At 37.9% G+C, this 15,506-nt stretch overlaps 1 protein-coding gene and 1 pseudogene across 4 annotated transcripts in view; both read right to left on the bottom strand.

Annotated features, from left to right (window-relative positions):
- Positions 1–15,506, bottom strand: part of Tango6 (transport and golgi organization 6 homolog) — a 216,388-nt gene that overhangs the window by 173,729 nt on the left and 27,153 nt on the right. For all 4 annotated transcript variants that reach the window (XM_004843232.4, XM_087212952.1, XM_021256790.2 and 1 more), the window contains exon 7: positions 13,423–13,505. In XM_004843232.4, coding sequence (XP_004843289.3) covers positions 13,423–13,505 — 83 coding nt within the window. The remainder of the gene's footprint in view (positions 1–13,422; positions 13,506–15,506) is intronic.
- LOC110348778 (ubiquitin-ribosomal protein eS31 fusion protein pseudogene) lies at positions 13,902–14,625 on the bottom strand (annotated as a pseudogene).

Here is a 15,506-nt window from a genome sequence, read left to right on the forward strand (position 1 = left end):
TGAGCTACATTCCCCAGTGCTTTTTTATTTTTTTGAGACAAGGTCTCACTAAATTGCCTAGGCTGGCCTCAAACTTGTAATCTTCCTGCTTCAGCCTCCCGAGTAGCAAGCATTACAGGCATGCACCACCATGCCTGGCTCTGGATATTCTTTTTTTTTTTTTTGGTACCGGGGATCAAACTCGGGTCCTTGTGCTTGAGCAGCAGGCAGCGAAACCACTGAGCTAAATCCCCGGCCCTGGCTCTGGATATTCTTAAGTACAAACCACACACTTCTGTCACTGTCTACTTGTCTGGGAGATCTTTTTTTTTTCTTTTTTTTTTTTTGGTACTGGGGATCGAACTCGGGTCCTTGCGCTTGCGCAGCAGGCAGCGAAACCACTGAGCAAAATCCCCGGCCTCTGGGAGCTCTTTGACAGCAGTGGTGGTGGGTTCTTAAGTCATTTCTGTACTTGTAAACCTGGCAAAGTATCTAACATTCAGTAGGTAACGTGGTCAATGTTCTTGTGCTTGACCGAATCATTCAGTAGGTAACTTGGTCAATGTTCTTGTGACTGACTAAACCAAAGTAGCCTGCTGTTTATTTTCTCCAAAGCTCTGTTTTTGTTTTTGTTTTTTTGGTACTGGGGATCGAACTCAGGTCCTTGCACTTGCGCAGCAGGTGGCAAAACCACTGAGCTAAATCCCCAGCGAAAAGCTCTGTTTTTTGAGGGAAGTTATAATGCTCTGTGTATTTTTTTTTTCTTTTTCCAAAGCTGCAACTACAGACTATTCAATGTTAACTGAACAGACTCAGAACTCTGGTCATGGAAGGGAAAGCAGATTGAACAAAAGAAGGCTGGGTTTTATATTGGGTAGTTCATCTGTATTTAATACCTGGAGAACAGAAGTTCTTTGGAAGGATTTAATAGAAATTAGACTAACAGTGAAAAAAACTTAATCACCGGTATTAAAAATAAACAAGTATTTCTGTTTCAGAGCAAACAAAATAGAATGAAAAGGCATCCTCACATTCTCCCCTTCTCATTTTAGAGACTCTTATCACAGGGGTAAGCACACCCCTCTGAGCACACTGTAGTCACTGAAAGAACTCAAGGAAATCAGGAGCCAGAACACAGTGTGAATTTTGTCTCTGCCACTTACGTGAGTGGCCAAAATCATATACTGAATGAGTAAAGATGGATAAGACACTTTAATGTCTCTCAGTCTCAGCTTTCTCATTTATAATGAAGGCATTAAGCTTTTGACATCGGGACCAATTAAGATAATTCATGTTCAAGTATTTTATAAAATACACAGTGCCATGAAAAAGTTAAGACTTATTCCTACATATTTTAAAATTATTATTATTATTTTTTTTTGGTTCCGGGGATTGAACTTGGGTCCTTCCACTTGCGAGGTGGGCGCTAGAACCACTGAGCTACATCCCTGGCCCCTTAAAATTATTTTTGATACCACAGTAAATGAAATTGTTTTGCTAATATATGTATCATTAACAGGGATGTACATGTTTAGAATACCAACATGATGGGCCTATTCAGAATCAAACTGACTGAATACTAACACTGAAATTCAGTACAGGCCGGAACTTGATTTTACCCCTATTAAAGATAAAACTAGTGAAATATGGTCTTCTACAACACTGTAGTAATCCTTCTGATAGTAGTGTTTTAGGACTTCTACTGCAATTTCTGAGTTTAATTAAGACAAGTGAGAAGAAAAAGAACAAGGCAAGTTACTTAATATAGAAAGTATTTTGTACTGTGCATGATTTCAGAACATATTGCATACAACAGTCTTTTTTAAAAAAAGTTTCCCTGAGCCAAAAAGAAACTGACAGTTTTTTGGGCACTTGTGTGCTACAGTATGCCATGAACCTATCAAAAATTACCTTATTTCAAGAAAAAAAAGTTACCTTATTTCATCCCACAACTCACAACTCAAGTGTGAAATAAACTACCTTGGAGTCAGATTCCAGCCCAGACATGTCTAGTTCAAAGGGCCCACTGCTTTCCACTACACTACACCAGAGTCTGAATCATAACATTCAGAAAATGTAACATGTGTGACTCCCACAGCTTTGAAGGCTACTTCTTTCTGTCCTTTGCTTGAAATTTAAGGTCATAATTTAAATATAGGTGGAAATTTCTGTAAAGAAGGATACCTTTAGGGAGGGGCCAAGTGAGGAGGTGATCAACTTTTCATTATAAAGCCTTGTGCCACGTGCAAATATGTTTTCTAAATACATACATACACACAGAGTGACACAGAGACAGAGAGGAGAGAGAAAGACAGATAAGAGAGAGACAGAGGAAAGACTAATTCATGGACTAGCTCTGCCATTGACTAAGTGTAAGATGTGGAAAAGTCACTTCAAACAATCTTTTGGATTTTGTTTCTTTTACTGTTAAATGAAGGATTAATTTATCAAAACCCATGAACTATACAATACCAAGAGTGAACCCTACTGTAAGGTATGGACTTGGGGTAATACTGATGAATGAAGTTCATGAATTTTGACAAATGTACCTCTCTCCTAGGGGACGCTGTCTTGAGGCAGAAAGTATATGGGGACTCTTCTGTACCTCATGCTTAATTTTTTTTGTACTAGGAATCGAACTCAGGACCCTGTGCTTGCAAGACAAGCGGCGGAACCACTAAGCCAACCCCCCGGCCCCACTCATGCTTAATTTTGATGAGAACATACACTGCTCTTTAAAAATACAGATGGGGGCTGGGGATTTAGCTCACTGGCACTGTGCCTGCCTCAAAAACTCAAGGTCCTGAGTTCGACCCCCAGTACCAAATAAATAAATAAATAATAAAATAAAAGTATAGATGGCACTGGGCATGGCAGTGCACACCTGTAATCACAGCACTCTGGGAGATTGAGGGAAGAAGATTGCAAGTTCAGCCCAACCTGGGCAATTTAGTGAGACCCTGTCTCAAAGGAAAAAAAAAAAGCTGGCCCTTTATATCCATAGGTTCCACATCCTCAGTTCCAACCAACCAGACTGAAATACTTGAGAAGAAAAACTGCACCTGTACCAAATATGTACACGTTTTTTTCTTATCATTATTCCCTGAACAATAGAGTAGAACTATTTATGTAGCATTTACATTGTATTGAGTATTATAAGTAACCTAGAGGTTACTTAAAGTATATAGGAGGATGTAGGTTGTATGCAAATACAACACCATTTTACATAAAGGCCTTGAGCATCCTTGGATTTTGGTATCCTCAGAGGTCCTGGAACCAATCCCCTTGGGAGATACCAAGGGACAACTGTAAAGTCTATTTTTTTTTTTAATGAAGAGTTTTACTAAATTATTTCTAAAGTTTCTTCCAGTTCTAAAATTCTATTATTCTAACTTACTCTGTAAAATTAATTAAAAATTCAGAAAGAAGAGTCAGATGCTCACTCTGACAAAGGAAGTATAATTAGAAATTCATTAGATTAGATGGGGGAAAGACTTGGATAATTAAAGTCAAGATTCCCTGAATCTGGAAAGAGAGAGATAAAATGGAAATGAGAATGTACAAAATAAATTAATTAATACCATCTAGTCTTTCCTACCCCAACATTTCTTCTGCTTTTAAGATGCCTTGGGCAAGTACTGTGAAGAATACTAACAGGAAACATTCCCCCCATGTGAGAGTGTGGTCAGAAAAAAAAAAAAAAGCAAAAACATGTCCACATTAAAAAAGAACTGTAGGGCCGGGGATTTAGCTCAGTGGTTTCGACGCCTGCTACGCAAGCGCAAGGACCCGAGTTCGATCCCGGTACCAAAAAATAAAAATCAAAAATAAATAAATTTTTTTTAAAAAATTAATTAATTAATTAAAAAGAACTGTAATTTTCTTATCTTGTCCCACCTAGATCTTGATCTCTGTGTAATTTTGGCCTCTCTTCACCTCCCGAGGCAATGAAACGCCCATGACTCCCCCTCAAACTCGGGTGGACGAAAAGATACTCAAAGTCAGAAAGAACTGCTGGAGATGGGGGAGGCCTGAACTAAAAGTTACTTGAATGTATTGCTGTTTTTTTGGCTTAGATAATCTTATCAGATGTAAGGTACAGATTACATAGAAAGAAGAATTATCCATGCAGATGAAGCACAAGTGGGGATGCTAGGTTTTTAGCTAATTTAACTAGCATATATATATCTATCTATCCATCTATATACTGAGGACTTTCCACCTGGTCCCTTAGACCTATCATAACCATGCTGCTCTACTCTCTATTGTATGTGAAGAATGCATGGGTAAAAAGGTCTTCCCTTGTAATTGTTCCCATCATAAAATTTTCATTCAGAGGGCTGGGGATGTAGCTGATAACTCAGGGGCAAAGTATTTGCCTAGAATGTGCAAGGCCCTAGTTTTCATGCCCAGAACAGCAAGGAAAATCATTCAGTAAGTGGAGGGTTTGTTCCTTAAATACCAAAATATATTTATACTTTAATGCTTCCAGAAGGAAATACTTCTAATATATCATTCCCAATATACTTTAAATTTTCTTTTTTTTTTTTTGGTACCGGGGATTGAACTCGGGTCCTTGTCATTGCACAGCAGGCGACAAAACCACTGAGCTAAATCCCCAGCCCTTACACAAAGTATATTGTATATATCAGCTCCAACATACTTTCCCTTTTCAGACTATTATGCTCTTTTGGGTAGTTTTTTTTTTTTTGGTACCGGGGATAGAACTCGGGTCCTTGCGATTGAGCAGCAGGCAGCGAAACCACTGAGCTAAATCCCCGGCCCTCTTTTGGATAGTTTTTATATAACTTTTTTGTCCCAATCTGTTGGCATTCTCTATGTCATCGTGCCTTATTTAGTCTAACTAACTTCTAATTCTGGGCCGGGGATTTAGCTCAGTGGTTTCGATGCCTGCTACGCAAGCGCAAGGACCCGAATTCGATCCCCGTACCAGAAAAAACAACAACAAAACTTCTAATTCTGCTATGGTCTTGAAAAATCAGATAATCGAGGGGGGAGGATTTAGCTCAGTGGCAGCACCTCATCTGCCTCACAAAGCGCAAGCTCCTGAGTTTGATCCCTGCTACCGCCAAAAACAAAACAAAACAGATAACTAGCCAGGTGTGGTGGTGCACACCTATAATCCCAGCACTCAGAAGGCTGAGGCAGGAGGACTGCCATGAGTCTAAGGCAGCCTGGGTTACTTAGTGAGTTCAAGGCCACCCTGAACTACACTGCAAAACCTTGTTCCTCTTCCCTGAAAAAAAAAAAAGAGATAATTAATCTAATTAGGATAATGTAAAAAGTAAAAACAAAGCCAGGTATGGTGGTGCATACCTGTAATCCCAGCACTCTGAGAGGCTGAGACAGAAGGATCACAAGTTCTAGTAGCTCCGTGGCCAACAAATTTGGCAGGTCCTCAAAAGTAAATACAGAGTTACTAAATGATCCAAAAAGTCCACACCTAGGTATATACACTGAAGAGAAATGAAAAAAAAATATATATATATACACACACACAATGAAGATACATACACACACATAACTTGTACATAAATGTTTTACCAGTATTATTCATAAGAGCCAAATGATGGAAACAACCAAAAATCCATCAACAGGTAAAGAGAATATGGTATATCCATACAATGGAATACAAGTTGGAAATAAGGAATGAAATACTGCTTTGTGCTACAATATAGATAAAACTTTAAAATATCCTACTAAAACCATATATTGTACAAAGTATCACTCACTTATACAAAATGTTCAGAATAGGCAACTCCATAGAGGCAGAAAGTGGATTAGTGGTTGCCTACCGCTACGGGCAAGGGAAAGAATGGAGAATGACAGCTAAGGGATATGGGGTTTCATTTTGGGGACAAAAATATTTTAAAAGTAGATTGTGGTGATGGTTGCACAAACCTATGAATATACTAAAAAGCACTTAATGTACACTTTAAGTGGGAATGAATTTCTGTGAATTTTATCTTAATAACAGAAGGAAAAGAGAAACAGATCTGGAAATGTTCCCAAATGCCTCTCTAAAACTAAACACCCTCTTGTTACCCATTGAGTGGCTGGATCAATTCACCCATCCCAGATGTTTTCCTTATTTCCTGCCTTTGAGCTGTACTCTATAATTTTGTATTAGCAAAAAGTTAATAAAGACAACACATCCTTTGTTGCTAAATTTTGCACAGTGTTTACCATTTTCCTCCAGCATACACATTTCCTTTGTTTTCCAACTGCAGCTGCACTGACAAAACCTTGTAGAAAGAATAATTACCCTTCCACGCCCCTCCTGATCTCACAACGGTACCAACCTTTCATGCAAAGTGCAGTGTCTACAGCAAACTAATGGTTTGCCTGTCTCTCTAGGAGTTTTTGAATTCAAAGTGTTCACTGAACTACCCCTAGTTTGGGAGGCAAGAATTAGATAAATGGTAGCTCTCTCTCTCTTCCCCTTTCCCTCCCACTTTCTCTCTATCCCTCCCTCCCTCCCTCCTTTGTAGAGGTTAATGTCTTTGCCAGAAAGAACCTCTGCTTTGCTTTCTTTTTCCTCTAAAGACAATTTATTGATTTACAAGGAATACTACAAGGGGTTTGAACCAAAATTTAGTCACAGTTTGTCCAACCGCTGCTCTGGTAGTATTTTTTTTTTTTTGGTACCAGGGATTGAACTCGGGACCTTGTGCTTGCGAGGCAGACAGCGGAACCACTGAGTTAAATCCCCAGCCCTCTGGTAGTATTTTTTAAGTCTGACATTCCATGCCCAACATTTAACAGTTTTCCGTCACAATATTCCTTAGATAGGATGTGCCTGAATGAGATCTTTCTGAAAATTAGTGGGGACTTATTCTCTAATTCAGAGTGTTTGCTTTTTAGGCTGTCCTATATAATTTCTTGTCTTCTGCTAATCTGAAAAGTCCTTTTCTACCAATACTTGAACATAAGGTCCAACTTTTCAGAAAGTCTGTGAGACATCTAAAAAAACACAACACAGCATTATATTCACTAAGTCACATGTAATGTTTTATGTATGAGCAATTTACCTCCACATTTATGTGCTTGATCAATCCTATAAAGGGTATACTTACCCTTTTTAAAATAGTGAAATTAAAAGGACAGTAAACACTTCACTTTAGCAGTAAAGTAAATGCTATGGAGAATGAGTTTTGAATTTTTAAGCATGTATTTTATATCCATGAATTATACAGAAAGCTTAAAACGAAAGCACAACCAGGCATGGTGGCACATGCCTGTAATCCCAGCACTTGGGAGGCTTAGGAAGACTGCTGTGAGTTCAAGGCCAGCCTGAGCTACATAGTGAGATCCTGTCTCAAAACAAAAACAAAAACAAAAACAGATAAACAAAAATCCCAATGTGGGACTGTATGATTCCAAATTCAATTATTCCCCTAGCCTCTATTATACTTGTAAATTAATGGTTAAAATGTGCTTGTTAGTTCTGGAATAATAGATAGAATCTATAACGAAACAAAGTTCCTAAGTAAAATTACTCAACCTCTTGTTTGTCCAGAGAACAAATGTTCCTGGGCCCACTACCTGTAGAACAATCCATCAGTGTGTCTGCTGACCATCAGTACGTGACAGTCGACCACTAACCTTTGTTCCTTTTTTTTTCGTAAATCTACATGTTAACCTCCCCCTCAACCCCGTATAAAACAGCCTCGGACTCTGGGCTGATTGCCTCTCTTAGCTACTTTGCTTTGAGAGTGCCATCTGGCCAGACTAATAAAGGTCTGTTTTATTTTTCAACTTGTCCGGTGTGTTCCTTCCCCGGTGTTCGCTGCAGTCAGCTCCTCGGAGCGTTTGGTAAGGCCCTCGGTCTTACACCAAAAGCATATACTTTCTCATCTGAATGATTTACTTTACACCCTCATATACTGCTGGTGTGAAATAAAATGATGCAGCCCCTTTGGAAAACAGTCTGGCAGTACCTCAAATGGTTAAACATAAGTTACCATATGATCTGGCAACTCCATTCCTAGGTATATAACCACAACAGCTGAAGACACACTGTATTAGTACATTTTTCTGTTACTATAACAAATGCCCAAGGCTGGTTTTTTATAAAGAAAAGAGTTTACATAGCTCATAATTTTCAAGGCTGAACATCCATATAGCATTGTGCTGGCTCTATCACATGGCAGGGGCCCCCTGGCCCTGTCACATGATAGATGACATCAGGGTAGGAACACACACAAGGAGGGGAGGGGCCTGGCTTATTCTTTCTTAACAACCCTCTCTAGAGGACTAACCAGGGTCTCCCAAGGACTACATCAAGTCTTTCCAAGGGTAGTGTCCAATGACTCAACTGCCTTTCAAAAGGTTCCATACACCTCTCAGGTATCACCACATTGGAGACAGGAACCCCTGGGGCACACACTCAAATCACATCCAAACCACAGGACACACATACACAGAATAACACATACATAAGTGTCCATAGCAACATCATTCATAACCAAAACATGGAAACAACCCTACTGTCCATCAGCTAATGAATGAACTAAACTAAATGTGGTATGTTATACAATGGAATATTACCATTTGGCAATAAAAAGGAATAAAGTACAGATTCATGCTATAATATTCTAAATGAAAAAAGCCTGTCACAACGACCTCATATTGTGTGATCTTGTTTATATGCAATGTTTAGAATAGGCAAATCTACAGAGACAGAAAATATGTTAGTAGTTGCCTAGGGCTTGGAGAACTTGGCTGGTGGTGGGGTGATTTCAGAGTAACAGCTATGTGGTACAGGGAGTTTCTTTTTGGGTAATGAAATTTTCTAATATAGATCATGATGATGACCGTACAAACCTATAAATAGAAAAAAGCCACTGATTTGTTCACTTTTAAGTGGGTGAATTATATGGTATGTGAACTATATCTCAATAAAACTGTTACAGGGCCAGGCATTTAGCTCAGCGGTTCCATCGCCTGCCTTGCAAACGCAAGAACCCGAATTCGATCCATGGTACCAAAATAAATAAATAAATAAAAACTGTTACAGATTCACTGTACATCTAAATACCCATCAACTAATGAATGGATAAACAAAAGGTGGTATATTTATACAACAGAATATTACCTAGCAATTAAAAGGAACAAAATACTGATATATCCAACAACTCAGAAGAACTTCAGAAACATTATGTTAAGTGACAAAAGCCAGACACAAAAGAACACATATTGCATGATTCCACTATATGAAGTATCCACAAAAAGGCAAATCCATAGAGGCAGAGAACAGACCAATGGTTGCCTGAAGCTAGGGGTAGAAACAGGGAACAACTATAAATGGCACAAGAGGTTTTTTGGGGATGAAGGAAATGTGGAAATGGTTTCACAAATCTGTAAATTTACTTTAAAAAATCACTGAACTGTGCGTTTCTTTTCCTTTCTTTTTTGTATCAGGGATCGAACTTGGGTCCCTGGGCTTGCAAGGCAGGCGGTGGAACCATTGAGCTAAATCCCCGGCCCTTATGCTTTTAAAACAGATAAAATATAAAATAGTGTCCCTCAGTAGTTCAGTTTATTTTTTAAAAATCTTAAAAAGTTTCAAAGAGGCAATTAGGCCATTTTTTTTCTGAAATGGACTAAACACTTAAAAGGGCTATTTATTTTTGAGATACCGGATATTGAGCCCAGGGCCTTCATACTAACCTACATCCCTAGCCCTTTCTTTTAATTTTTGAGCTTTTTTTTTGGTACTGGGGGATTGAACTCAGGACCTTGTGCTTGTGAGGCAGGCAGGGTGCCACTGAGCTAAATCCCTGGCCCCTTCTTTTAATTTTTAGATAGGGTCTTGAAAGATCATTAAATTGTCCAGATTGGGCTCAAATTTGCAATTCTTCTGCCTCAGTCTCCCAGGGTGCTGGTATTATAGACATGTGTCCTTCACTTGATTTGAATAGGCAATTTATGGAAAAGAAGATATGACAAACAAATAAACAACAAAAAACCCCAAATAAAATGTTCAATCTTACCAATAATGAGAAATACTTATTAAAAACAAAATGTGCGAGCTGGGGATTTGGCTCAGTGGTTCCGGCGCTTGTCTTGGAAGTGCAAGGTCCTGAGTTCAATCCCAGGTAGCAAAAAAAAAAGCAAAATGTGCTGTGGCCAAGGATTTAGCTCAATGGTGCTGCCACCTGCCTTGCAAGCACAAGGTCCTGAGCTCGATCTCCGTACCAAAAAAAAAAGTGCTGGACATGGTGATGCACATTTGTAATCCCAGTTCTTTGGGAGGCTAAGGCAGGGAGATTGCAAGTTTGAACCCAACCTGGGCAACTCAGCAATTTCGTCAGACCCTGTCTAAAAATATAAAAAGAACTAGGAAGGGGCCGGGGATTTAGCTCAGTGGTTCCAGCACCTGCCTCGCAAGCGCAAGGTCCCAAGTTCGATCCCCGGCACCAAAAAAAAAAAAAAAAAAACCCCGCACAAAAAGAACTAGGGATGCAGCTCAGTGCAAACGCTCTGGGTTCAATCTCCACTACACAGAAACAAAACAAAACCCCACAATGTACCTAAAAGATTCCCCAGAAACAAATCTATAAATAGAAGAACAAACAAGTAAGTAGTGGTATAGTCACACAATGGAACAACACCTAGCAATAAAAATTAATGAATTAATTATGTATACTCCAATGTCATTGAAATAAAATTTAAAATCATGCACAACAATATTACAAATAGCTTAAAAAGTAACAAATATGACCTGGGTATAGTGGTGTATGCCTGTAAGTAATCCTAGCACTCAGTATGCTAAGGCAGAAGGATCATGAATTCAAGGCCAGCCTAAAACACATAATGAAACCTTGTCTCAAAAAAAACAAAGACAGGGCCAGGGATTTAGCTCAGTGGTTTCTGCTGCCTGCTGTGCAAGCTCAAGGACCCGAGCTCAAGGACCCAGCTAGTGCCAAAAAAACAAACAAAGACAAACAAAAAGAAATAACAAATACAAATTCAGGATCATGGTTCCCTTTGGGTGTAGGGGAATAAGGAAGGCAAGATAAAAGATGTAGATAGAGTATTTCAACTGAATTGGTAATGTTTAATTTCTTTTTGGTACTAGAGGTTGAACCCAAGGCCTTTGCCTTGAGCTACATCCCCAAGCCTTTATTTCATTTTTATTTTTATTTTAAGCCAGGTCTCACTAAGTTGCTAAGTTGTCCAGGTTAGACTCAAATTTGTACTCCTCCTGCCTCAGCCTGCTAGCACGGTGGGATTACAGGTGTGTACCAACATTCCTTGCTTAATGTTTAATTTTTTTTTTTTGATATCAGGGATCTGACTCAGGACCTCATGATGCACCTCAGATGAGGTGCCACTGAGCTAAGTTCCCAGTCCAATGTTTGATTTCTTAAACTGAGTGGTGGGTACAGGGGTGTATTATTCTTCATATCTTTTTTTAAATGTTTGAACTATTTCACTAAAAAGCTAAATTTAAAAACTTGACTAAAAATTTTTAAATATTCAAACTTAATTTGCTGCCAACAGAAATGAGAAATGTGAAATATGTTGAGACCTAATTGATATGCCATGCCACTCAATATAATTCAGTGCCTTTTAGTATATTCACAAGGTTGTAGTGCCATCTCCACTAATTTTGAACATTTTTATCACCTCAAAAAAGAACCCCTAGGGTCGGAGATTTAGCTCAGTGGTTCCGCGGCCTGCCTTGCAAGCGCAAGGACTGGAGTTCGATCCCAGGTACCCTCCCCCAACAAAAAAAAACCCTAGCCAGGCATGGAGTTGCAGGCCTATAATCCCAGCACTCAGAGGCTGAGGCAGGAGGATCACCAAAGTTCAAGGCCAGCTCAACTACATAGTGAGATCCAGTCTCAAAAAAAAAAAAGAAACCCTATATTCCTTAGTAGCTATTTCCATTTTACTACCCACAACCCTAGTCTCCGGCAATCACTAATCTACTTTATTTTTCTATCAGTTTGCCTACATGGACATTTCATACAAATGTAATCACACAATATGAAGCCTTCTGTGCTGGGCTTCTTTAATGTCAAATTTTTTAATGTTCATCTACATTATAGCGTGTACTCATACTACATTTCTTTTTATGGCTGAATAATATTCTATTGTATGCACATAACACATTTTTTTATCCATTTATCAGTTAATAAACACATGGGTTTCTACATTTTAGCCCTTATGAATGAATATTCACATAAAGTTTTTTGTGTGAATATACTTTCATTTTTCCCTGGGTAAATACCTAGGAATAGAACTGCTGGGTCATGTGATAACTCTGTATTTTGCTTTTTGAGGAACTGCCAAAATATTTTCCAAAGCAGATGTACCCTTTTTATGTGGAATAAAAATTTTCAGTTGTAAAATTTTCAGTTGTAAAATACTATTATAAATTTACTGAAATAAACAGTAAAGAATATTTACCCCATTCCATCTGCCCCTAACACAAATTTTATTTTTGTCTAAAAATCTATATTTCATATAGATTTATAAGACTGTAATTAATCATAAAGAACATATGATTTATATATATATATTTTGTATATTTAAGTAGTCATTTGCAGAATTCATGGAAAATTTCATTTTTTTTTTGAAAATTTCTTCTTTATAATGGTCACTGCTACCAAAGTTATGAATTTGATTCAGTATTATCATTCACTTTTAGTAAACCTATAGTGCTAAAATGTTCCTCTGTTGATTTTCAAAAAAACCACACTTTCAGCGCTAGTATATGCCAGTTAGAGAATCCAAACTATCTTTAACATTCAGAATATATGATGAAATTAATAGGGTTTCAAATCATATCGGTTTTTTTCACTGAAAAAAGGTCAGTTTTATTTCCAAAATGAAGATTTTGGTAGCTTAGGCCTTAAGATGAATCATTCCAATTCTTTTTTTTTTTCATTAGTACGTTTGCAGTACATAATACTTATATTCATCTTAGGAATTAGGTATATGTACTTAACATATTTTAATTCTTTTTATTCCCCTTCCCCTCCCCAATTTTTTTTTGAGAAAGGGTCTCACAAAGTCCTGAGTTCAATCCCCAGTACTGGGGGGAAAGAAAGCAAAGTTATTTTAAGGGCTCAGGATATACAGTACCTCAGTAGTCAGAGAAGTTGCTTACTTGGCTTTGGCAGGAGGCAGAACTGGGGATTGAACCTAGGGTCATCACGCTGAGCTACAACCCCAGACTTTTTATTTTTGAGACTCTCGCTAAGTCACCCACACTGTGCTTGAATTTGAGATTCTCACACCTTAGCCTTCCAGAGTGCTGGAATTAGGGGTGTGCACTACCATGCCCAGCTCCTATGTGGCATTTATGATGCCTTGGGTTCAATCCTCAGCATCACAAGAATTAATTAATTTTAAAGAATCTTAAAAGACAATTACTAGCTAAAAACATTAGTAACTTAAATTACTAACCTTATAGACATCTTCAATACATCTACTAAGTTCTTCTTCTGTCACCAAAATGGTCCCTGGCACCATGTCACTCTCTGGAATCTCTAGAAGACAAACCAACAAACAAAATTACCCATACTCAGCACCTCACCAAATAGAAGATACTAATAGAATGAAGTTTTACTAAAAAGATGGTCCAGCCAGTACTAGCTAAGATCAGAAAGTCAGCATAGTTACCACGATACAATGTCATTCATATATAACAATTTGTGGAATCTTTGATGTTACTGATCATAAATGTGTTGTTTTATTATCATTTTTTTAAAAAACCTGCCAATTAGCCTATGATATATTATCACATAATATTAATAGCAAATTTACAGAATAAAAAATTGGGGATTAAATGAAATGAAAATGAGAGTTGATGGTTATGTCCAGGTGACAGAAACATAAGTCCTTACACAATCTCTGCAGTTATATGCTTAAAAATTCCCTTTTAAAAAGTTTTAAAGTAGAGGTTTTTTTAAGTATTTAGAGCGCTTTAGACTTAGATATACAGTTTTATACATAACTTCATTATATAAGCTAAAAATTGAGTTATATGGGGTAGAGATTTTTGTTTTGTTTTTAAATCATGTCTTTTATTAATAATTACTTGTCTTCTGATTTACTGAACCAGTAAGTCAGACAACACTTGCCACAATAATGGCTAAGTGGCTAGCCATATCTCCAGTACCACATTCATCTGAAGGGTAACTTAACCTTCTTTATCTTATGCTTTTCCTTCTTGGGACTGGTATAAAACTTCCTTTCCTTAGCACCACCACAAAGTCTCAACACAACATGAATGGTAAATTCCTTCTGAATGTTGTAGTCAGACAAAGTATGTCCATCTTCCAGTTGCTTACAAGTAATTTTGCTGATAGGAGGCATTCCTTCCCTATCCTGGATCTGGGCTTTTACATTTTCTATAGTACCCAGGGTTCAGCCTCAAGCATGATGGGCTTCCCTGTAAGAGCTTTTATGAAAATATGCATCTTGGAGGCAGTTCTACTGCAGATGGCAGATTGGAAAGTGGAAAGAGGATTCTTAAAATTGCACATAAGGGTTCAACTCTTTGGAAACATTTCAACACCTTTACTGATATCCAAGTTTTCGATAATATATTGTCCACTATACCACTAAAAACCCAAATCACATGACACTTCTTAACAGAGACTTCCATTTTACTATTGTCTTTACAATTTTCTTACAAGTCACTGACTTCCATTTGCAAATCTGTTTTGTTTTATAGTGCTGCGAATCAAATCTAGGGCCTCACACGTGTTAGGTACTGCTCTATAATGTACCTATATTTCCAGTCCCAGAAGTTTTCTGCTTTTTCTTTCTTTTTTCTTTTTCTTTCAGTGCTGGAGATTGAATCTAGAGCCCTGAGCATGCTAGGCAAGTGTTCTAACACTGAGCTATATTCCCAATCCTTTTTCTTTTTATTTTGAGATGGTGTCTAGTATGTGACCCAGGCTGAGCTCAAATTTGCAATCCTCTTGCCTCAGCCTCCCAAGTAGCTGGATTACAGGTGAGCACCACCACACCCAGTTCAGAGGTTTTTAATGTGAAAAAAATTGTGTATCTTGGAATTGATAAAATGTAGTAATTCATTGTAATTGTCAAAGTCTTAAATATAATAATACAAAAAACTATTTAGATTGGTTCTCCAGTGGCAATGATGCAGCTATGTAAGATCAGTCATATTCTTACCTAGTCCCTTTTGTTACCAAAAGATGATAACAAAGTGCAAAATAGGCAGCTGGTGTTGCAAATGTGATCTAACACATGAAGACTGCCTGGCAAACAGATGTCCAATAAATATTGTTTGAATGAATAAACAAGGGCTAAGACAAATCCTGACAGTATTGTATCAGTGTTAAATTTCCTGAGTGTGATTATTGCTTTGTGGTCATATATGAGACTGACATTTTTCTTTGGAGATATATGCTAAAGTATTTGGGTAAAGTGTCATGATGTCTACAACTAATATTAAAATGTTCCAGAAAAACCGTTTTCACCACTGCCTGCCTTGCAAGCACAAGGACCCGAATTCGATC

Source organism: Heterocephalus glaber, unplaced genomic scaffold (genome assembly GCF_053883595.1).
Source record: "Heterocephalus glaber isolate CG9 unplaced genomic scaffold, H.glaber_assembly_v1.0 deba00000071, whole genome shotgun sequence".
Classification (NCBI taxonomy): Eukaryota; Metazoa; Chordata; class Mammalia; order Rodentia; family Bathyergidae; genus Heterocephalus; species Heterocephalus glaber.